Source organism: Phalacrocorax carbo, chromosome 1 (genome assembly GCF_963921805.1).
Source record: "Phalacrocorax carbo chromosome 1, bPhaCar2.1, whole genome shotgun sequence".
In the NCBI taxonomy this organism is placed as follows: Eukaryota; Metazoa; Chordata; class Aves; order Suliformes; family Phalacrocoracidae; genus Phalacrocorax; species Phalacrocorax carbo.
In genome coordinates this window covers 138,296,505-138,322,123 of record NC_087513.1, presented here as the reverse complement: position 1 = coordinate 138,322,123, position 25,619 = coordinate 138,296,505, and the positions used below count along the sequence as shown (strand labels likewise).

The 25,619-nt window shown below is 37.7% G+C and overlaps 1 protein-coding gene across 2 annotated transcripts in view; it reads right to left on the bottom strand.

Moving 5' to 3' along the window:
* Positions 1 to 6,593: 6,593 nt before the first annotated feature.
* ANOS1 (anosmin 1) overlaps positions 6,594 to 25,619 on the bottom strand; it is a 153,310-nt gene continuing 134,284 nt past the window's right edge. The window contains exons 10-15 of one of the 2 annotated variants that reach the window (XR_010370377.1): positions 18,473 to 18,567; positions 16,275 to 16,446; positions 15,121 to 15,341; positions 12,275 to 12,416; positions 10,872 to 11,573; positions 6,594 to 10,147 (exon numbers count right to left, since the gene is read on the bottom strand). Coding sequence is in view for 1 of the 2 variants with exons in the window: in XM_064437236.1 (XP_064293306.1) it covers positions 11,515 to 11,573; positions 12,275 to 12,416; positions 15,121 to 15,341; positions 16,275 to 16,446; positions 18,473 to 18,567 (689 nt within the window). In the remaining variant the exon portion in view is untranslated. Of the gene's footprint in view, positions 11,574 to 12,274; positions 12,417 to 15,120; positions 15,342 to 16,274; positions 16,447 to 18,472; positions 18,568 to 25,619 lie in introns of both variants that reach the window. The other variant, XM_064437236.1, reaches the window with a different exon arrangement.

The window sequence follows — 25,619 nt, the reverse complement described above, 5'->3', positions numbered from 1 at the left end:
GGTAACGGTGATGTTATTCTTTAAAAAAAATGTGAGCAACCTAAAATGTATATTATGGCCAAACAGGTAAATCTTTTGCCACAAAATAGTTGGTGATCAGGAGAAGATAAAATCTTTGTAAAGTTGACATAGAAACAAGAAGCACAACTTTGAGACTGAGGAACATATAATGGACTGTTTAGTAATTAGAACTGTAAAAAACATCTAGCAGCAAATAATTGAGTTTCCTCTTAAATGACTGATGGAGAAGCATCACTGTCCAACTCAGGCAAAATTCAAGACATCCAGTGAAAAGGTAGGGGGACAGTGGTCAAGAACAAGCAAAGGCAAAATCCCTAGTGAAACAAGGGAGCTCATAAAAATGCTTTGTAGAAGAGAGGATTTCCCATGGCAGAATTATGTCTGTTAGGGACAAGGCAGAACACAACAGAGGAGGGAGGCTCAGACAGCAGAATATATCCAGGATGCATAAAGGAAAAGTCAGAAGGATTGTCTGTCAAAAAAGAAAGAAGTAGAGAAATCACCTAATCAAGGGTAAGTGCTTCACATAACCTAGGATCTGCTTTCAAAGCCAACAATGGTGAGCAGGTTGGGTTTGTTAATCCCAAATCCGGCAGTACTACTATTAAATTTAAGATGGATTTAAGGGCAGAGGTGACTGTGATTTGTAAATAGACTTTTTACAAGAGATGATCCCTGGAACCAGATGGAGCAGTTGCCGATAGTGCTCAATAGCCCTGGGGACATACAAGTTGCCTTGTTTAGTGCAAAGTCTACCTTAGCGACACAGGGAAGGCATGTGCATTCAACAAACTTGGCATTAATGGGATGCCAAATGCTAAAATGCCTAACTAAACCACAGTCATTAAGAAGGAGATTAAAAGCAATCGGGAGAAGCTTGGCCTAAATTTGGTGATAATGGCCTAAAATCAATGTAGAATTTACTGAAACAAGAGACCTTATTTCATGCCTTTTGCTTATGCATTTTTGCCATTCTTGCTGCTCATACGGCAGGAAGAGTAAAGAACATGGCAAAAAACAAAGTAGCAGTCATTATTAAACAGACTGTGGTGTGTCCTTACAGTGCTGATGCTAGCCATCGCTTAGCTAAGCTATACATACATTTTTTAAACAACATTAACATGTGTCAAGAGTAATATGATGTTAATAACTAAATGCAGTATTCCAAGATGTCCAGCCTCACTGAAATGCTGCAACTAAAGCCTTCCGACATTGCACAGGCTATAGAATTTGCAGAAATGTTCTCTCCAACATTTTCTGACTTGACTTTTTTATATTTTTCTATCATTTCTAAGAATGTCTAGGTGATATTTCAGAGAAAAATATGGATTTTTGAATCATATTTATTAAATTTTTTTCACTCTCTACCTCATTAAAATAATTCTTGTTCCCCCCCAATTTCTTTTTTTTTTTGACGGTTTTCTTCTCACAGTGTCCTATCAAATTCTTTCAAGCTATGGATCTGTTCATTTACGGAAAGCGAAGTATTCTCACACCATAGGAAAGTTTGCTAGGATTATGGTAGCAGCCTGCCAGAGACCAGAAGAAGCCTTCTTTGCTGTTCTTTACAGTGTGATGGCTCCATGGCAGTGACACAGCTATTGAATTTGCTGGCAGACTAACTATACCTGGAGCCGCCAAGCAGCCAAGATGCACAGCAGAGATGTGCAGGGAGACAAGTATTCACATCTGGCTTCTTTTTATTTCTGGCACCAAACCTCTGTTGGGCTATACTTGCTGATCTTTATTGTCTCCTTAAGAAATGCCATAAGCTTTATTTTCTTATCTGTGGCTGTGGGTTCATTTAAAGGGCGACCTTTTTCTTGTTTCTGAGTCATCATGAACTATCTAAGAAGAAAGAGAAACATTTATTTGATCTGTAAGTATTTCAATATTTCCACATTCAAGATGATGGTAACATACGCTTCACAATGCCTCGAAATGGCTTTCTTTCAATTGTAATGCAGCAAGTCATGCATTTAGACTTGTCTTTCAAATATGAAGGAAACCTATTGATTTCAGAAGTCTAACCTTCAGAATATTTCACAGTAACTGTTGCTAAAGGCTCACTATACGTTGCTAAAAACTGCAGCAGCACCCCTTTCTTTAATCTGAGGTTAACTGGTTCAATAGGCAAAACTGGAAACTGCTGATTATGCAGAAATGCTTTACCTGCATCACAGTTTCCCCATAGTTAGGACAACTGAGGAATTAGCATAAAGTATCTAGGTTTCTTCATTGGCTGTCCTCTCTTGTATGCAAATTGCCTCTTATTTTTAATGTTTGACTCTCACTATTCTGTCTCTAGCAGGACTTCTACACAGACAGAAAAACTTATGCTTGAGACCTAATGCCTCGCCAGAAGGACTGAGCATGTGAGGCTCTGGATTTTAGCTGTGATGGCTGATGAGCCTCCCCGTGGGCTCAAACCCTGCCTTTAGGAGGAACGTTCTTTTCTTTCAACTGACACCTACTGCAGCTCCTGCTTTTGGCAGCTCAGGACCTCACTACTGTAGGTGCTCCCATGGTGCATAAAAGCTGAGCTCGCTCATTTTCAGTTACTGCTGAAACACAAAGCAAATCCTGCTTGTGGTTTCTTCCTTGGAGGCTCCCTTCCTCTACCCAGCTCAGGAGCTACAGCCTCTTTGCATGCAGTGCCAGGGTTTACCCTTTCTAACTAGTAGAGTCTTGATTTCCTCAGCTTTTCTTATGATCCAACACAGTCCCTCTCCTTTCAGCAACAGTGTCTGACAGTGATGAAACTCACACAGCTACCCCTCTGACACTAGGTGATATTTGGGTGACCGTCTGAGATGAGGTAGGCCACAAACCCGTGGATATGAGGACCACATCCAGGGGAAGACTTGCTGAGGACAGGTCAGGGTGAATTTCCCTGAGTGCATAGCATCCCAAGGGAAAAAAGAAAGACAAGGGACAGCAATACATGTGTTCACCACAGTGTCAAAACAGTGAAGGCTAGTGGAGCCCAGAGGTGTGCTCCCACACAGGTATGATCCCACATCTCAAAGTTTTGCTCAGATACTCTCCATTTTGGAGGAGCTGAGCTCCCTACACAGTGCCAGCAGTAGGTACAAAACCCTGTTAGAGCAGCAGCAGGCAGTGGCAGTCCCAGCTAGTATGCCAGCGCCATGGTGATACTTTACGTTGAGGTCCCAGAGTTGCAGCTCTGCATCTGCAGATGTCTGGGCTACCAGTAAATTGAAGTATTTCTATAAGTCTTCCGCAAACCAAAGTTCAATAGAAGTAGGTATGTGTGGATTCCAGCACGACAGTCTTTGTGCCAGTTGTCTTTGCATCTTGTCCACCCTCCTTACCCTCATGGAGTCCCCTCAGAAAGGCAGTGTACTGAAGGTGTGAGGTGCTCCTCTCTCCCCTTGCTCAGGACCATTCTGCTTCACCAGCAGGGGCACCTCCCCCTGACTGGCATGGCTCTGTACGCCCCCATTTGCTCCTTCTCTTGCTGAGGAGCAATCAGTTCACCTTCTCTCCCAGCTCAGATCAGTGGGCACCTCTGTGTTGAAACTTTCTTCTCTGCTCACCCTACAGTTTTGCAGTGGGACAGAAGGCCCTTTCGCAGCATTTTTGCTGAAGGCACTCCTTTCTTTCCACTCCCAGGCAACCGCTCTCTCTCCCTCTGCCGTCGCCAAGAACGCAGGTTTCAACACCTGTGGCACCAGCAGAGCCAGCTGGGCGCCAGGCACACTCTGCCACAGCCACAGCAACGTGACCTGCTCAGCTTGGCTCAGCTCTCCAGAGCCCTTGGTGGTCTCCTCAGAAGCTCATACTCTGCTAAGAGTAACGTGCTACCTGACCACGGACGACTGATAATTTTGGTGGAGGTAGCTCCTCAAACCAACAAACCATGGCATACAAGAGAGGCAAAACAAATGGACCATTGCCATTGCCAATTTAATATTTAATAACTTGTTGAATGTTAATATGTTTGTATGGTAAACTATCACATGATAAATTGAAATTGTCTTTGCTGTGTGGCTTTTCCCACACAATTTCCTTGATAGTGCCACTTTCTGCTTTACTGTTGTTTCACAAGTAATTAGTAAGAGAGGATGTGGAATCCCCGTCCTTGATTATGAAGGGGCAAGACCCTGAGCAACCTATCATCTATGAATAATATCATGCAATAGACTATTCTAGAAATTTTGAGGTTAGCTAAGAGAAAAAGTTTCCTAAATACAGTCTGAAAGCTGCTACCAAAACCACTGACTACACTATTCAACTCATAGTTTCCCAATAACTGGATATATAATTTTTAAAAATAGGGAGTTTTTTTCAGTCAAAGGTTGAATTTCAGGGACAAAATCCCAAACTGAATTGTTCCCTCAGCTGAATTACTCTGCTTTATGCAAGTTTTCTGTTGAGTGATTCTGAGAATGATGTTAGGTAATTAAATGTTATTTTTCTAAAATTAAATTTAATGAAATAAAGGGATTAATTTACTGTTATTGGTTCCACGTTTCATAAAGTTACAAAAGTTACAAAGCCACTTACAAAATAAATGTGGGATCATCTTAGGATTTTATTAAAGTATTAAGTATTCTGTATTAGTGACTGGGGAAAAAAATATAATTTAAGCTGTGTCAGCTTTGTGCTTTTTGATATTATATTATTCAGGCACAGAAGTTTATATTGTTCCTGCTACATCTATCTCTAGACTTCTGGTATTCACCCACATCTCCTGCTTTGCAGATGAATTGGCATTAGTTTTGCTCAGTCTAAGTGATGTAATTAGCTAACCTGAACATCATTTATTGTCTTTACAGCATTTATCAAGCTGCAAATATGAGTGATTTCTATCAGTTTAATATGTATGCTTGCTACAATTTCCTGTGGCTAGCATGGCTGTTGTTTAAAAAGACATTAAGTGTTCCTATTCTCCAAAACTATATTGTGTACATAATAATTTAAATGAGATACATCTGCAGATATACTTTATATCTAAAAACTAATATTACTTGGTTGACAAGGAGCACTTTACTGAAATCAGCTCTAAATACTTTAATGTATATGTATTATCTTAATGGCTTTATATTTATTGGAAAGGTATCATAAACCCAGATCTTTATAGCAATGAGCAGTGAAAAGAAACATGCTTTGAGTGTGTCACGTATGGCTAAGATTAATAAATGAGACAAGTTCTCACACTGAACATACAACAAAAGCAATGAACAGTGATCCATTATAAAACAAAACAAAACAAAACTGAAGTTCAGGCAAAAAGATAAGACAAGCTAATACAATCTTCAGAAAAATGTAAAAATACAGGGTTCATTGACTAGTGCGTCATTCCAGTATTAAGCTACTGTATACCTCTGGTAACTCAGCCATTCATGAAGCACCTTTAGCCAACTAAATGGGATCCTTTGTGATAAGAGGTATTTCACTCAAAGCAAGAAAAATCCGTATGGATCTTCTTTGTCTTCGGTACAATTCAATAAACACCAAACAAAAAGAACAGCTGTCCCTAAGTGCTCTGCGAGAACCGCGAGCGTCCACCAGCTTCTTTATTCTTCTATATTCCTGTTTTCTATATTCCTGGTCTAATTGATCTTGGCTTGCAGGTATGTTAACTGAAAGTCTGAAATATTTATATTTCACGCAAGTATTGCAGCATACCTCAGAAAAGAAATTCAAAAGATTATTTTGAATGTTTGCAGATAACTTCTAATCCTGGAAATTGGATGTCTGCAAAGAAACAATTATTAGCTTCTTTTTGTGCCACCTATGCTCTTCTGTCCCCAATCTGCCTCCTCTAATTTCACTTAGATAGAAATGACAGGGTGGAAATTACAGCCTATCACTCTGCATTTACTTACAACTATGCAGTCTGAACCATTTAAATCAGGCAACATTTTCTAAATAAAATTATAAGAATATGAAAAATATTTTGGCTAATCCGTACCAATCAGCAAACCCAGAGTTACCTTTAAACATTGACGATTTTGAACGTATTGGACATATGTATTACTGGACAGCTTGTGAAAAAGACAAGCAAGCCCTGTTTGGTGTACAAATATATTTGCACACAAATATAAAGGGATATTTGTGTGTAGCATATTTGCCTACCTCTCCTGAAAAATGACAACCCACCATTTCCGAAGCTGATCTTCCTTCAAGAAGAAACAGCCTCCTGAATGTAGCTTTTCATTAAGTAACACGAATATATCACCATCACAGGTGAGGAACTGGGTACAGCAAGCAAGCATGCATAAATTCTTTAGTTTCTGTGCCACAAAACACTCTCAGTAAATGCTTACAGCAGGCACGTATTGGATATTAATCTATGCTCCTGGCAGCACCTTGAGCGGAAGCAGGAAGGCTGTTAAGCGCAATCCGAAAGGGGACAGAGCAATTCACTTCTGCTGAACCGCACCACCTTCAAACCTGCAGGAATCTTGCACATTGGCTCTATTTCAAAGCTTATGGTCTCAGTGTTCTCCCCTGTGATTTCTTTACCCTTACAGGTGCGGCATTGCCACCGATGGGCTAAGAGCCAGTGTTTTGGCTCAAGGCCAAATAATGTTTTATTCAACATTGAATTAAGAGAGAGGCACATTTATCTGAAGTTATGGAAGGAAATCATGAATCAGTATTTCGAATTACAGCATATAGAACACTTCAACTGTTTATTATGACGACTTGCCTGTCCACAGCGATAAGTCATTCTTGTCTGGGTTTACTGAACTGTAATGGCAAATATCATTGAAATAGTCCAACTTGCAGAGCAATTTAACTATATGGGTTTCTCTAAACATTGTCCAGTTACGTTAAAGGAAAACCAAAACCAAAAATGTAAGCAGTTATTCCAAAGATAAAGCAATATCAGGAAATTTTGGAGTTTATGTCTTCAACTTAGAGAAAAACAAAACTATAAATTCTGTATGGAGGAGATAATGTAGCAAGATTTCAATGTAGGATAGTTTATTACCTAGACAGTATGTACAAATTCTAAACATGAAAATAATGAGTAAGAGAAGTCAGACTATATTTACATTTACATTTTTTTACAAATTATTTTTTACAAGAAGTGTATTTTTTTTTCTCTAAATAACAGGACAGACACATAAGACCAATCTTGTTGTATTACATACATAAATAAATATTGACTTTAAATGAGTGTTATAGGAACATAATTTCTACAGCCAAACTGGGTAACAGAGAAGAAGGTCTGTTACCTCTACTACAATATAATTAAGTAAAAAGGAAAAATTTTACATATAGAGCTCTGTTAATTACTTTGTAAATTGTACCTTACTAATATATTCAGTAGAGGTAATACAGTCGTTACATTTCATGCCCACAACTGAACAATGAGTTTTGGCATGCAAAACCATATTTAATCATCAACATCTGCAGGTATTCATTTACAATTTTAAATAAAGGGTTTTTCTTAATTATTTAAAACTACATGCAACAGCTTATTAGCATCATGTTCCTGGTTACAATGCACAAGTTTGCATAACATCATTTTTAGTAATTGATGTTCACAGGTACTGATCAAAAGGGTAGGAATATACTTGGCACATAGTATAAGAAAATTAATAAATAAGTCAATATCACAACTACATTTACATATACACAAGACAAAAATAAATTTTTTTATGGTGTTGTACACAGAATTTAGAACTGTCTGGGTCCCATACTTTGTTCTATAAGGCCCTGATTTAAGACACTATTCAAGCAAACTTTGACATCCATGCTTTACGCGAGACATCGCTAAAGCTCATTCTTAACTGCAAAGGTTTACTTCCGTCCCACTGACTTCTTTTGTGCATGTGGAAGTTTCCTCTTCCGCATACCTTCCGGAATCGGGGCCTGCCTACCTGAAACTCTCCCTGACTCCAGCTGGGAGCATGGAGATGAAAGTGTTGTGGATTAAACTGAGACAGTATTTAGGTTTCTATACAGTTCTGCCAATTCCAATTCACATTAGCAATGAGTATTTTTTGATTTTGTGTGTGACTGTGTTAAACATTAATGTCAATGTTAGCATTGCCACACCATGTCCTCAGCTCTTCTGAAGCCATTAAGTTGAGGATGTTCAGCATTTCAGAAGTCAGACCTGTTATTTATTGTCCATGTGCTATATTCTTAATGAATATTCAAGATGATACACATAGTAATACATCACAAGCTCTGTCTTATTTGAATTTCTCTTGCTCTATAAACAACTCAAACAGATACAATAAGAACAAACCATTCTCCTCTTAAACAAAAATCACCGATGAACGAAAGAAAATCCACTTCAGAAAGCAGTTAGCAAAAACGGCGTAATCTTAGAATTCCCCTTCAAGAAACAAAGATAAACAAAATGCATCCTGAATTCAACTGACAAACCCATCAGAATCGTACATAGCAAATAATACATTAGTGTAAAGGTGCAGAGTACCTAAAAACTTCCCAATATCTATATTAACTCTGTATTACACAGCATCACTAGAGAAAATAAATCTTTAGCTAGTGAATGAAGTAGTGAATTACAACTCTATTACCGAATTAAATGTTTAATGTGACTTAGGCTAGTAAATTAGGACAATACCCTGTACAATTCAGCAAACAAGGCTTTATGAATTAGGCACTAACAACTTCAAATCTGTACTGCTAAATTCAAAGAATAACCAGGAAATCACTCATAGTTGGGAATTTAACATCCACGCATGAGCTTTGTTGACCTTGTATTTTTATTTTTTTATTTAGAGGGTGACTTGAAAGGTGAGTTGATAAACTGATTTGTAGAAGGAAAAAAATAATTTACATCTTAGAGGACTTTGTAAGATACACTTGTTCAATACAGTTCTACTGTATCAACTTTTTATTTCCAGAATCTACTTTAAAAGGGAAAACCTCACCATGTTCTTCAAAAGTACATTGTTGATTTTAAAAGTTGAATGCTTCAAAGAGACTGGCATCAGCAAACAGTAACCATTTTGATGCATTTCAGAAGAATGAGGTTTCCCCTCCAGAACTGAGACTAAGGGTATGATCACTCAGGGCTGCTAACTTCCACTTTATCTCCAAGCCTGCTTTGGCATCATTGTGATAAAGGCTGACATCCATATTCTATGCTTTACCATGTCACTATGAACAAAACATAATTTCATTAACGTTAATCAAGTCACTACAGGTTTGCTCCAACATAACTACAATAGACTGTGACTGAAAGGTTTGGACAGAAGTTTTCAGAGAAGCCTGAGGTAATTACTTTCCCTGATCCCACTGACTCCTGCTCTCAGCAAACACCACGGAGATCAATTCTAGCCTTACCGATGCCCTGTGCAATCTAAATGTCAGAGCAGTGCTGCACACTGGTCGGATTCAAACTGTGTTTTCTTTGTAAAGGCTTGTACAAACTAAACACTTCCATCCCAACAAAAGTCTCTGAGACTCTGGCCTTCTGCCAACATTGAAAATAAACCTTTATACTACAGATTTTATGACGAAGAGTTCATCTGTTTATTTGCTAATGTATTTTGGGAAAGGGGAGATGACAGAATGATAGAGGAAGGAATTAAAAGCACCATAGTCTTTAATATTTTTAAAACTACTGTTCAAGGCCCAAGACATGCAGCAATAGAAATTTTCTGGAAAGCTCTTGGCCACTGAGTGCATATCAAAAAAGATAACAAGTAGAGTAGAAAAAGAATGGCAAAAAAAGAGCCCTTTAAAACCGAAGGTAAAAATGTAGGAAAACTGGAATAAGCAAGTGACCGGAAAGTAAGTCAGTTTCCTAAACCCTCTGCGGTATCAACCCACATGAAACAAAAAAGCTATAAACTTCAGTACATACAAACTGTATTTGAATATTTTGTGAATGTTCTGCTACGATAAGCATAATTCTGATCCTCAGTTTCATGTATTTCTTTTCTCCATACTTGCTTTCCACAAAACAGTTTGTCATCAAGAGAAGGAAAATATATTTACCACTGATGTCTAAGCTCCTCTCACTGAGTATCTTAGGCAAAAATGAAGTACCAGTGGGTCTGTAGCATCTCCTGGTAGAAAAAGTGGCCACCTTGTCAAGTTTGCCTACTAAGCATCTGAGCTCCGTTAGCCTCTTCATATGATGGTTCAGGGAGCAACGGAAACTCTGCCAAAGAATGCAGGAGCACTTTGAACATCTTGAACATGAGAAGCTGTTTATGAGTATTTGTATGGATGTTTATTGGCAGATACTTTCCACCCTCTCGATAATAAATCCAAGCAGTTTCTGTTTACTGTCGAAGGATGTCTCTCTGTGTGGCAAATTATTCTAGACAGTTTATATTGCACAATAAGGCAATAGGAATTCCCTTATGGTTAAAAAGGGCACCCTTCTGTCTAAATTTGAAAAATGCATTCAAATAAACTATAAGCCAATGTTTTCCAGATGCCAGAATATTGTCACATAATTCTTTCTGTAAGCAGAATAGCATGGAGCCAATACATCCATCCTTCTGTTCAAAAGATCCACGGGGAAAAGAGATACGTGCATCAAAAGCCAAAGCCAAGAAGTAGCTCTATGGCTACTTGAATAATAAATGTGCCTCAGAACTTCAATTTTTAAAACTTTCATGTTAACTATTTAGATTTTAAACTAGAAAATAGATTTTTCTTTTCAAGATATTATTATACCTTGAAATATTATATACCAAAAAATTTTAAGTGGGATTTTAAAAGTAAATCTTCCAGGTGCTATCAATTAATTGTATTACTTGCCATAGGTTTTCAACAATTCTATTAACTACCATTTGTTTCCTTACAATGGTACATCTACCTGTATATTTTTTAGCTTTTAACTACGTTAATAGAAGATATACATGCTAAAACATTACCATTTCAGAACAGATGGTTGATACAAATGTATCACTATTCTCCTCTGTGGTGATACTGCAGCATTAAATACTGATTATCTTAGGGTTTCCAGGTATTTATTTCACTGACGTCCTTATTTCAGAAGTATGGAGATGTTCTTTAATAGCAAAATATACTAGGGCTTAAACTGGTGACAGGCAGAGCTTTAAGTAAAATAGATCATTTAAACATGCTGATGAGAACATGGCCTCCAGTGTTCAAAAGTATGTATACATCACAGGACAACCTTGCAAATATTAACACTGAAGTCACTATGAGAAAAAGCTGTATACACTGCACCGTTTCAATCTACTTTAAACATAGAAATACAAAAACATTATCATGAATACACTTTTGATTTTCCCACAGGTGTTGAGTCGGATGCGATCTTCACTCTGTTGAATAGTGGTGGTACTGAAATGATACTTGCTGTATGTTTCATCCTGGCCTTGGTGCAAATACAATTTGTCATGGCTAAACTACAAAGATGTAGATACAGATTGTATGGGATGGTAACTTCCACTGGAAAACTGAGTTCATTGCTCCTACAGGTGTGCCTTTTCCTACCCTCCATTTGGGAGCTTAGTTTTTCTCTCAGTTATTTGTATAATCATTTGAAACAGTCTAATATTTCTCTGGGGGTGGCTTGAAGTGATGTGGATGATGTTGCTTCAGATGAGGTCCTAAACAAAAGAATAGGAAAACACACACATATGAAATCCTGAATATGTAACACCATCATTTATTCATATTAAAAAGTCTTTATGAGGCCTTCGGCTTGCAATCCTTCAGCTTGTAATTGAATTGCCTGTGCCGACAACTACGTGCACTTTCAGTCCAGACAACTTTAGTGACTACGAAAGGACGAAAGAATTTAAACAGATGAATCTTGGACTAATTCATTATATTTTTTGTTGAGCTTCGCAACATTGAGGTGTACTTTTCAGGTACTTATAAAATGCTGGACATGGCCATTAAGAGGTCTGCACTGCTTTAGAAATATAATCAGGCTCCAGCCATGTCATACTGAATGAACCAAATAAAATCTAATCTTGAAAGCTAAGCACTCCCAGGCCTTGGTAGTACTTGGAGGACAGAATCTTTGAATCCCAAGTGCTATAGGCATAAGCCAAAGAGCTGTGGTGGAATGAATGGCAAATGTCAGACCGCTGAAAGTGAGTGAGAGAAAGACTGTGTTTTCTTCCATCATTGCTGATGGACAGTTACGGGGGGAAAAAACCCCAATATTTTCAGGCATCTTAAATTCATGGAATGCTACTGGAACCCATAAAGATTCTAAGGCTTGAGCTAAGTGTTTACATGTCATGTAGAGGACTGAAGTTCTGAAACACAGAACCACATGTGAAAATGGGATATTACTTACTGTGGGGTGAAAATGGAGGAAGGTCGGGTGTTCGGAATGATTTTATCGTAGCTGGTCCTTCCCCACCAGTTGTCAGCACTTGAACTTCCAAGCGGTACAGCATAGATGGCCTCAGATTGGGCACGGTAAGTACATAATGATCCTAAAAATAAATAAATCGTGTTAATTCTCAGTGTCTAAAACTAAGATATAATTGATCTATTCACACAAAGCAGTGGTTTATAAAGGTTCCGTCACTCTCAGCATCCACAAATTATTTTCTTAGAATTCTGTAAAAAGGATTTAACATATGCATCGCTTTGTTGAGAGGGTTTGTTTTGAATTTTTTGCTTGACATTGCCTTTGAGCGTACCTTTTTACCATAATGTTATGGTTCCACGTGGGAGAGGTCCAAGTTATTTCTTAGTGTTCTTGAAAATGGATGACGTGCTCATCAGTATAAAAAAAAAATAATTAACTTCCTGGTAATTCTTTTTAACCTGTTCAATATATAAACTTGTTTTTATTTTGGATCTGTGAATTCCACTAATTGGTAAATTAATTCATGGCAGTTTGCAGGTCTGGCCTCCTGCTGCAGCTAGTGAAAATAACTGTGGCTACACAGATTTCAGTGTATTCGTCCCAATTATACCACGAGAATCTGCCCTTTTATTCTTAATCCAATTTTTGGCATGACAGCCTCGATTTTCACTGCTCCATACCTTGCGTGGTCACTTACATGTGTGAAAAGTCATTTCAGAGTAAGTTTATAAATGTTCCCAAATGGGAATACATCTGACTAAAAAATGTATTAAGGAATCAAAAATCCTGATTCACCTTATTCCAAGCTGAAAAGGACCAGTCCCAGGAAGGTGACAGCAGGGCAGTGACGCCAGACACTGCGGCCACGGTGTGCTCCTGTGACCAGCCGGGCTGGGCTGGCCAGGAGTTTGCAGGTCAAGTTCCTCTGGCTGGCACTGCACGCAGCGCCATGCGGGGGGACATGAGCAGGCTGTGGGAATCACTGATAATTTGCTGTTACTGCCAGAGCAGACAATATAGGGGAAAGGAGAGAGAGAAAAGGTGGGGGGAAACGTGTAGCTTTACTGCCAAATTAGCGCATATCCTGAGATGGGGCTGCTCTTAATAGGCCTTGCTGAAGTTACTGCACCTTGTATAACATACTGAATGGGTAGGGGAGAGAGAGGAGTGCGTATATTGCACTCATACACTCACTCTGCCCATTCAGGTGTTCCTCCAGCAGTTGGGACTTATGGGCTTCAGCCCCCATTGTGGAAATATTAAATTTTTATCAGTCAGAGGCTACCAACGAGAATAAGTGAATGATCTCACCATAAAATAACCTACATTCTGGTGATTTCTGAAAGGTAGGAGATACTGTTTCAGCTCAAACCAGAATTTTCTTAACCGGTTGCCATAAATAGACAGAGAAGTACATAGAGTGATAGATAATTAAATTAAAGGAATCGCCAGGCTCTACAGTAGTGAAAACAGAGGAAAACAAAGATAAAAAAATTAAAGCATAACACTAGGCAAATGAGCGTTTTAAATAAAACTTTATACATATTTCAGACCTAACTGGACCAAAAGCTTAAAAAAAAAAAGAACAGAAATTCTGAATCCTAAAAAAAGAAGATGAAAAGTGAAAAGTAACATCTCGTGGTCTGAAACTTTGCTTATCATTGTGCTAAAGTGGCTCTTTGCAGCCAAAGGTCTGTGACTGAGTAACCCCTTCAGGTCATCTTGCAACGTGGCCTGCTGAAGAGACCAAGGCTGTATCTGGACTGTGGGTCAAGCTTTGAGTGAATTGGTGCAGATGACACTGAGTCTGTTCTAAGCTGTAACAAAACAGCTCCACACACTGCATGGAAGCTTGCCCCATAGTTTTAGAGAATCCGTGGTCAACTTTGTTGCTCTCCCCCAGAACAGGAGGCTTTGAAATACAGGTTGCCCTAGCCTTAGGACAGTCTGCTAGGAATTAAGACAGAACGGTGAGAACTTTGCCTTGGATTTGTGGAAAATGCATTGAATGTAAGATGTGTCCAACAAATCATTTTACGCATTCTTTGACGAAATGTTGTGAAAAGTTTTTCAGCCAGCTCTGCTCTAGACACAATCGCCTTGATCCATTTCCCTGAAGTGAATGGAAGGATTCCCAAGGTTGTTAGCTGACTTTGGATCAAGGCCAGCTGCTTAAGTCCTTTTGTTGACTTTGGTGGATCTGGCAACAGAGTTTGAATGAAGTGCTCTTCACCTGCCTCTGCCAGAGAAGGAACTGAAATAGCAAAAGCCATCTTAAAGCAAATAGGGGGAATAATTCAAATTTTTAATTCTCACACTTTCAATAAACAGTGAAATCTAGTTCTCCTTTAAATTATTTGTCTGTCGGACAATGGTGCATACTGGTAGAGGGGAAAGTGATTTTTATTTTTCTTGGACTAATGAGTGACTTAAAGGAAGATAAAATTCTCTTAAATCCACCGACTTGGACACCAAATAATTAGTAAAACTATAGTAACCACCAAGTTGAACAGCCTGATCATCAAAAGAAAATAAAAACGGTGTATTGCCACACAGACAATCCTTTCCTCCCTTCAGGCATTTCTCAGACAGTGGTTCCTAATTTGGCAATTGTGAACATTAAAATGTTTGATGTGTCATCAAGAAGAGTAGCTGTGCTTTTTTTCTCCAGCAAGGAGGAAAAATTAAGCACTTCCTGCTCCAACTTGCCTGCAGAGCCAGAAAATGCTATGTGTGACATCTGCATCGTCACTAAACATTAAAAATAGGCCACATATGCACACACTTATGAAGCCGCTAGCAAAGGAAAGTAACAAACAACTTACTGCTGGCAGTATCTGCGACTGCGAAATGATGCTGTTGGGCAAGCTGTTCTGCCGGCTTTCTGTGGTTACTTCTGCCCAAGTAACTTGAAACCCTGTCATGGGCTGATGAAGGTCTGCCTTAGATATCTTCCAGGAAAAATGACCAGTGATGTTACCTTCCTGGACAATGAAAGACGCAGATAGATTCTCGGGTTTGGCCAACACTTTGGGTAGAACTGGCACTACAAATTTGGAAAGCAAAAAGATAAGCTAAACTTTGAGAGATAACGTTCAATAATGTTCATTTCGTTCCACAAATCAAGGTCAGACAGAGCTTTCTTTCTGGTGTTACTTAGGATCCTGCCAGCTTTCTGCTACTGCATTTTCAGTGTAAACAAAAGCCTCTCTTTGATATAGTCTGTTGACATTTGGTGCCAAATGTAAACTTCAAATAAAATCCTGCCAGATGCAGGCAACAGAAAGGAAAGCCTATGGCATGTAAAGGTGTAAATGCCTCATTCACAGGCAACCATTCTGTTGCTCCCCTGTATTCCAGAATACCCGAGCTCCAGTTTTCAATTTTGGCTGACCTGACCTACTGGTGACAACAGCCCTGCTTCAAGCAGGTGGCTGGTCTAGCTGAAACCCAGAGGACCTTACCAACCAACATCTCCATGATTCTGCAATTTTCCATAACCCTGTAGCTATACCTACCATCACGACAAGTATAAAAGGTATGAATGCTTATATTTTTTGTTTGAGAGCAGAATTGACCTAAACAAAATCAGACTGAAAAATCAGCCTGCGTCAGTAGCAAAACATTCAAAAGGTGGGTCATGCCAGCATAATTATGTTATACAGTTATCATCTGTCATTATAATGAACATAACTGGGAAACTTCCTCCTCATAAAAATAAAAGCTGTGTAATAACAAATGTCATCATATGTTTATGAACAGTCCACTAATAATGTCACCTAATTGACAAAACAGTAATGTGGTAGCCAAGATCTATAGTGCTCTCTATTTCACTTGATTTTTCACATAATCATTAGTAATATTATTATTTGGTCTGAATCTTTCATGTCTTATTTTAGGTTTGCTTTTAAAGACCTTTTTTTTGGTGATTATAAATGTATTTGAAACTATTTGGCTACTTATCCACATCATGCCTTACCTCCCTCAGCAGGACAATTAATGTGCTTGTGGTTTTTTTCTTTAAATGCAGAGCAAGGTGGGGTAACAAAGAAAACACTCTCAGCCTTAAAACGACCTTTAGATTTTGCAGGCAAAACAGTTACTTTATATTTGCATGAAAATGACAGGTCCTTCAGAATCATGTAGTTTTCCTAGAAGAAAAAGAAAAAGATCACATGCTGCAAATAGACCTCTAGAAAAAAAAATAAAAATTGAAAAATAAGGTTGGCAGATGAAAAGTTTTTTTCCAGTTAAATTTTTTCCTGATATGTTTAACACATGCCAACATGGCTTTTACCAGAGAACAAAGAAAACACTGCATATGTTATGATAATTTTCAGTAGTAAAATATATTAGAATGGTATTTGAATATGTTCTTCAATTCCACAGAGGTCCTTCGCCACACTGCGTCAAAGCAAGTGGCTTCTATGCTTTAAAAGAGTCTCTCTGAGACGATGGCAATGGAGGTAGCAATGTGAGGATGTAAATGCTCATGGAATTAAATAAACATAAGAAAGCTGAGTTAAGCTGCTGTAAATGACAGGCTTTATCTACATTTAACTTTTAAGAAGTGCATTCAAAGTCCAGCATGGCGTTATGGATCCATTTTTTCTGCCTTAGTACATTAGCTACTTCTACCTTCTTATCAGAAAGAAAAGCTCCACAGCTGAACTACAAAGCACAATTCTCTGTTTAAAGACAATCACTGGAGAAGAAGACTTTATACAAAGTGTAAGTGTCCTGCTAAATTCTTACTGTTCTCTAAAGTACTTCTGAAAATCACAGCCTGAAAGCATTAGCACAAACCATGTATGAGGAAAAAAAATGTTTGGTTTTCTTTTTTTCTGGGAAAATGTCCAATAATACCTTACTGGCTATGGTGAAAAGCCTCTCACTCCCATTTAGATCTCTACTTCCCTTCAGAAACATGAACTTCCAGTATTCCTCTGCAAAACTCCCTCTTTTTCCTAATCACAAACTGGATTTGTCTAACCCTCACCTGGAAAGTCATTTCTATGGGACACAGAGATTGGGCTGAGAGTGGACTTGACTCCCTCCCTTGCACCTGCCAGGAAAGTGCTCTAATAGGCTTGTCTCCTGCTTATAATTGTGACAGGACTATTTTCATTTATTGTGACAAGGCCTAAATGCTCAAATGAACTAATCCCACAATGCTTTTGGGCAGATGAAAAAGAGTCTTTCCTGACCTCTAGTGGAAATAAACTTCTTAAACATTAACTTTCTCCTATCTTCAATGTGCGTAGCTTGAAAAATCAGGACTGATCATAATGTTATGTCACAATCATTTTTTTAATCCACCTCTAATATTTGCTTTGCTGACCCCATGAAGCAATGCATCTTACAAGTTAACAGCCTTCTGTATGAGAAATGATGGCTTTTGATTTACTCTACTTTTACATGCCATTAACTCCACTGAATTGATCCACTAGTACAGGTCAGGGCAAGAAGGAAAGGTGAATTGTGATTTCTTCCATTCTCCATAACCCACTAAATCAATTGCAATGCACCAATCACATTACTGTGTTGTTCAAATAATGTGTTACAGAGATGGATGACACTAGATTGCCAACAAATTGAGTATGAGGAACCGCCACTGCAATATATATTTGGACTGACATGTACTTACATAAAGCTTTTCTCCTTATCTGATATCTGTCTGACTTCCAGATTTAATGTCTAGTATTTTTCACCTACAGTTGTTTTTTCTTACTCTATTATTCTCCTCAGGGTTGTGAAACCCACCTGCACGTCTAGAAGAAAGCTTAGTTTATTAATTACTATTATTATTGTTCAGAATTTGCACCGTCCTAGAGTCCTACAGTACTAATTATAGATAAAGCTCCATGTTCTATGTGCTGTAGAACTATATCAGTCCTTAGCTAAGAAGTCTGTTTGCTTGTTCTTGTTTTCTGAATAACACCTACAAAAAAGAATTATTTTAGCCTAGTGCGGATTTAAAAAAACCAAACAAACAATACCCCAAACAGTCCAACTGCATAATTTTTATCTTTTGCTGAAGAGAAACATAAAAAAGAAACATTCTTACTTATCTATGAAACATGGTATAAAGCATACTATGTTATGTTACAGAACCATCCTTTCTCTTGCTGCTTAGAAACTATTCAGAGTCAAGCAGAAGGATGAGCGGAGACTTACATAAGTCAGCTCAGTTACTTTCCCAAGTCCTTTGGTGTCATTGTGTGCACAGGACTCCAGCGACCAGTGGACTTGGAATTGATTCACGCTGATATCTAAATGATATAAAAAGAGAGGAGAAGACATATTAAAATAATGATTTCACCATTGCAACTTTTCTGGCTTTTCTGGATGAAAATAGAATGAGTTTTAAGTATTGTAGACCTGGCAATTCCTCACTTGTTCCTAAGCATCCTTCAACAGAATGGACAAAATATTATACGCTTACGTAATTTAAACCTTCTATCAGCTAATTCAGATAACTTTAAAAACAGTGAACTGGCATTTTCAGATATGTAAGCATATACCGCTTACATTAAAAAAAATGCAAATATTTAAATTGAGCATTAAAAAAAAAAATCTCAGTGCTGCTAATTCTAAACATCCTGCAAATGATGGGAATGGCTTTGTGTCAACTGCCTGGGACTGTTTATATTGTCAGAGCATTGCAATACTGCTGCCTGGCACTGCTTGAGAAATCTGTCTGAAGACATGTGAAAATGTCTGTAAATCTCAGAGCTTTCTTCTTTCAGAATGTATCATAAGACCTGTTCAGTACCTGTCCAAATAAAATTCTAGTCTTGACTCTTAGGAGTAATACCAAAGGCTTGAGCTTGCTCCCATTTAAACCAATGACAAAATGACAAAACCTGCCGCAGTATCAATAGTATAAGCTTTCAACCAAGCAATAAGCTCTTCTAGCTTCTTGCCTAATACTGATTGCACAAGGAAGTAAAACAAAGGGGAATAAAGAATTAGACAAAAGAACCAAAACCCATCAGGTAGTGCACAGACATCCTGTCATTTTTATGGAGTTAGTTCTCCTCTCTCTTTATATAGCAGATGTAAAATTATGCCTGTTATCAATTAGCTTGGTATGACATAGCCACTATTGCCAAGTGCCTCATTGTGGGTTTCAGGAGGGAAAACAAATATCTTTGATGCCTCAAGGGCTGATCTGGCATTAGACTGCTATGAGCAATTCGAATGCAGAAGGGAAGAATTGTAAACTAAAGAGAAAATAAGTAGTGTCAGAAACAGCCCTAAATGGTATTCTGGTAGAAAGACTGATTTTTCCAGCAGTTATCTTCGTAACAACCTGTATGCTAATTATTTGTGTGATCTCTTAGGAAATCCAACTATTTTTTTCAAAAAGAAATCTATAAAGAAATAACTTGCTGTCTTGTGATTGTTCCCTCTCATTTAAAAACAAATACAGAAATGGATGTGCTTTCTCTCGTCTCTTAGTTGTTGGACTTTCCCACTTGATGTGCCTATTGGATGAAGACACAAACTCACCGTGCATTTGTAAGTAGGTTTTGTCTGATTTCGTCTCTTCTGTTTCACTCAATTATTGCCCATCACCTGCTTCCACCCCTCTCCTGGGACAAACAAACAAAACACCTAGCTTCTTGGGACCTGAAAACTTTGTACTGCTATATTAATCGTGTTATATTAACAATGTACACTCTGTGCCAATTAACCATGGTGAATCTGTTACTGATTGTATATTATCTGATAATCACAATTTATTATTTTAAACTATCTGTGTGTAAAGCGGACTGCTCTTTGTCAAGCTACAAAGTGGCTATTTTCACTTACAATAACTTTCACTTGCAATCCATAAATAAATCATTCTCTCTTTGGTAGAGATTATCCAAGCCAATGAAGCCTTGCCATTATCCAGCCCTCAAGAACTGGAAAAGACATGTACCTCAGGTAGGTCACTGAATATCACTACATGGGCAACTGGGGAAACATAAATCCCAAGCATCAAGAGTTTAAAGTAGCTCAGCATCCAGATATATCAGTGTAGAGGTTTACTAAGGCTCTGTTCAGAAATATAATTAAACCAGTTGTAACCCAAGATATTTGGTATTTCCACCTCCTGACACAGTAGAATTCTATGTAGGTTTTACTGCAGCCCCACCTCCTATCCTTATGTGAGCTTCTGCTCTCAAGCAGTTCTTTTCTTCCTTCCTACTTCTCCCTGCATTTGCAAACCCTTAGTAACCCATTCATAAATGGGTTTCTGAAGCTGTGGTTTCTGATAACCTCTATTTGAGCTAGAAAATCAGGAAGAGGTTAAAAAAATGTAATTTCACTTCCTATCAACTTGGATGGTAAATGTAGGGTGAAGGTTTTTAATAAACATAATTTCATATTGTTTTTATTTAAACAAAATGAACAACTGAATCTTATATTTGATAGTGCTCACATCTGATTTTCTGGTAACAACCTATATTGAAAAGACAGGATTTTCTTTCTTTTCAGTGATTACGTAATTAAAATTATTTAAAAAAGGTTTTTGCCTACATATGTAAAAGTACTTCAACTGCTGCAAAATGGAATGCATCAGGACAGCACCATCTAAGTTCTTCCAAAACTTTTCTTTAGAACAGGCTTTTTTGACTTCCCTAAACCTTCAAGACTAAAACATCTTCAATTCTCATCTCCACCTTTATGATTGCTGTTATCTAAAAGATTTGAACATAAGCATGTTAATTGTTTTTTGTTAGGAAAAAAAAGAAAAAACAATTGACAACAATAAAAACAGTTTTCTCCTTTTAAAAAGGTCTATACTGTCAGGATCTAAAGCCTGAGTAATTTGGGTAGCAAAACCAAAATATAATAAGGAAGTAGCTCCTACCTGAGACAGAAACTTTTTAAAAAATAGGGAAAGGTGGGACATTTTGTGATTAAATAAAGCTAGAAGCATGAAAAACTCAAAGTGTATGTGCATGCATGAAGTATATATATTAAACAACAGGACTGATTTAGAAATTAAATTTTTTAAAAGCGAAAGGAGACAAGATGTATGGAATGATCTAAAAAGCCACATAAGAAACTTCAAAACAAAAAAAAAAAGTTGAAAATATGCCTTGGTTTTATAAAGTTGCTCATAAAACTCCTGGCTCTAGAGTTTAATTTTTATGCAACTTTATACACCTAATTTTGTGTTTACAACACACACAAAAGAAAAGCTTCTCCCAGCCTTCCTTCCAGCAACATACACGCTCCTAGTCAGATTGGTACTATAATTTTATGTAGATTTTTTTCAGCTGTCCATCACAAACTCGGTGATAAGTACTGGACAAGTGATCCAAGCTGCAGTCTGCCTGAATGTCAGCCACTACCACCAAAGGTAATGGTTTGAATTAAGCCCAGCTGAAGTCAATACATTGTAACCTACAGCCACATCTTTTTCTGAAAAGTCATTTGAGTAGTTAATATTAACAGAATATCCAGTATCTAATGGGACTAATTTTGGCCAATTTTATCATAAAGCTCTGCTATCCCTTCTAGAATAGGTAAATAACACTGAAAAGAAACTGCCAGACTCCTTCAGTCTGGTTCCCTGATATTTCAGATGTCACATTATAAACGCTTTTTTGTATATAATCAATCTCCTTCTTAACAGTTTGGAGTTTTCTTGATTCTGTACTTCAAATTATAAGTGTTTATAAAGCTTTATAACTTCATTGTTCTCATGGTTAGAAAGTAGACCATTTGGCACTAAAAAGACGGATGCTTGCACAAACAGCAAGCATTCCTCTCTCCCCGAACTCAAAATATTTGTATAGAAACACTGAATTTAAAGGACGTAAGTGCTAGCACTCATTCATGCAGCTCTAAGCTTGTGAAATTAGTCAACATAATAATAATTTAAGCAAGAACTCCGTAAAGGACTTTTACAGCAGATAGCTTATTCAAACAATTACTTCTATTCTCAAGCTTCTTTAAAAAGTCGGGGTGAGGGAACATACAGGGATGCAAACCAGAAAGATTACTTTAAAAATCCCTGTAAAGTTACTGTCATGGACATGACCTTCAGCTGCTCAGGCTAAAGATTTCTTGATGTTTCCGAAAGTTGCAAAAAATAATCCTCCCAAATAAACTAATAGCTAATGGAAATTATTTTGGCTATGATTTTTAAAGTAAATTTTCTGAAGTATAAAATGAGTTCTTAGCCTTACGAAAATATTCCTATACAGACATCACAAGCATGTTCTTAAAATTCCACATATGCTTAGCTGTTTTAATGAACAAGGGTATTCAGCCAACTTTGTTGGACAGAAATCTTAAATCTTAAATCTCTAACTAGAAATGTATTGATTAGGGGATGCTCTAAAGCATGTTGAAAAGATGTATGTTTTGATTCCCTCCCTCCTGTGTTTCACCCAAAAAAGTCTTTAACTCCACGAAGCTTGCTCTCTAGTGATTGTTTTTATGTTTTTATGAAGATTTATCTTCTTTCTGCCCCTCCCCACATAAACTCTTTAGTTCCATTTCAACTAAAAAAAATAAATATAACTCAGATTTTTTTTTTGGGGGGCGGGGGGGGGGGAATGCACATTTATTCTGTAGCTTTGAGCTGCAAAAGCAGCTCAACATCCCATTAATGCCAATGCCAAATGCATCTGTTTGCAGCTTTGAAAAGTTCAGGTTCATACGCACAATTTAAGCATCTTAGATTAAAAAGTTTTGTTTAAAGTACTGCAACATATCCTAAGCCATGGCTGCATGAGGGTGAATAGGAATACCCTAGACCTACGTTCTATATTTGCTAAATCTCATCATCTCCCCAAAGAATTTGAAGCTCAAGACAACACCTATTCAGAAAAATCACCCCAAAAAATGCCAGGTAACTGCAGATTTTCCTATCTGGAACTTCTGGTTTAAATAGTTCTACAGTTTATTGAAAATAAACTAAATAAAAAAGTAACTTCTTTTCCTCATCTTTGCCAATGTTTTCTACATTTCTGTTCTGCTGTATGTTCCTATTACTGCCAGCCATGTGAATAATTTCATGTAATGTGTTTTCTTTCTCTCTACCATGTTACTGCAGACAGCTCCTTTCTTTGCCTCAAATACTTTTTTTCTGCTTTATATTTCATTTATTGTTGTAAAAGGGTGCCAACTTGACAATCATGAGGAACTGAAGTTGCTTTGTAGCTAGAAAACCAGCATAGCATAGGCAGGAACAGCAGTGACGTTTGTTCCCACAACCCAACGCCACCAATATGACAACAACCTACTACGAGTCCAGGAGACCAGATAAACAGACTGAAGAGGTATGTATTACTTTGCATTCCTGTGATCCACAGCAAGATAATTGCAGCAGACTGTTTCGGGAATTGGGACTAGTTCTGCTGCTGGTTTGCTAGAGGCCTTTAAGCAAAGCACTTCATGGATCCTTCCCTCTGTTCCACCCCTGTCAAGTGTCAGTAATGATAATGGTTTCTTCTGTAGAAGTATTTCAGCTCTAGAGTTGCATACTATTCTGTTTGACGGGTGGTGGTGGGATGATGGGTCTCTGCAACTTGGTACAAAAATGCCAATTAATGCCAGTTATGACAGCACTATTATGCAGGCAACCAAATTATAATAAATTCTTAGAATGTAAAATCTTGCTGGAAAACAAGATTTCAGAGCAGACGTGTTCAACAACAGCAGCTCAAATTAAGGTTTAATTACCATAAGTATGTCTGGCATCAATAAACACAGTAATATCAAGCTGATTTCTGTATTGTGACATGACTTGAAGTAATTAACAAGCAGTTTCTGATAGATTTTACCATTGGAATAAAACATGGTAAAAAAAAAAAAGTTTCTAAAATAAGACATACTTATATGAAAACCTTTACCAGGCAGCATAAAAGTTATTAATTTAATATAAATAACAAGCATACATCAAATGAGTATTTCAGTGTAAAAGGAAATGGTGTTCTGTACTTTTTGTCAAGTTACCTCAGTACTCAGGACTCCCCTCAAAATATATACATACAATTAATATGCTAACTGTATGTCAAAAAGAGTTGTTATCAAAGCTTGGAAGATAATTAGCAGTATGTAAACCTGCTGTCTTCATGCAAACCTAATCTTTCTTCATACAGAATGCCATAAGCAGACTGAAATTTCTGTGAAGCTATTCAGTAAGAAAAATACTGAAAGAATTTGGTCTGGATGTAGCTAAAACTTGTATTTATTATATATTGTTAAATCTAATATTTCATAGAGCAAACTGCAATGAGTATTTGTGACTGGCCACATGGTTTTTGTTTTTCTCCTCATACTGGGGGGTTGATCTCACAAGCTTCTGAGCACTCTGGCTCTGATTCAAGAAAGCACTTAAGCATATGAACAGTCATGTTGACTTCAATAGTTAAGAGCAGCTAATGGATCAGTCCAGAAGGTTTAGTACCCACCAAGACCAAGACACTAATGACCATACAAACTATAGTTAAAAGATGGTCTTGAACATGTCTTTGATTGTCCTAGTCTAATAGGAAGAAGGAAATATAGCAAAATTAAGTAATTTCCTTTCTGGATCATGTGTCTTGCAGCATTACTGCTCAAAAACTAGGCTACAGCCAAGGGGTAAAGATTTTATCTTTAATATCACAGCACAGGGCAGAATATGCTCAGGGCACATGAAGAGCACGTCTCAGTATCTACAAGCTCGATTAATTGTTTCTACAGCAAAGTTATAGTATGAATTTTGGGGAGCTCTGTAAAAATCCTGTGTCAAACGGCACACCATCCAGGAAAACAACATTATTATCTCATTGTATGGAAAGGTGAAGCTGTGCTCTGGAGAATGTAAAAGTAACAATGGTAAATGGTGAAATTTATGATGCCTTGCAGAAAGAAGAACATTTTGTCATCTTTAAAGTGTCCAAAGATGTATACAAGTCAGAGGCTTCCTGAAGAAATGTTCCTGCCCTATCATCTCCCAGTATGCAACCCCTGATACACCTTTACAAGTGTGGATCTAATACAATGCAGCGCTGCTTCCAGCCCACCATTCTTTCGGAAGGATAAACAGCAGCGTTTGCTCTGCAGCATTATCTGCCTGTATTTCCACACCAAGAACTATTATGCAGGTACTTGAGATAGAATATTAGGACGTGTCTTCTGCTCTCTCAGGCTTGTGTACATCTGCTTATCAGGCCACCGGTCTTCTCCATGCAAACACAAAGTTCTACAATGTGCAAGTTTCCATAAACACTTTTTCTGCTAAAACTCAGTTGCTGGAGAGGTCCTGAAAAATATGCAGGGAAGGCTTAAACATGGGCAAAATCCAAGTGAATAAATGAAGCAGTGT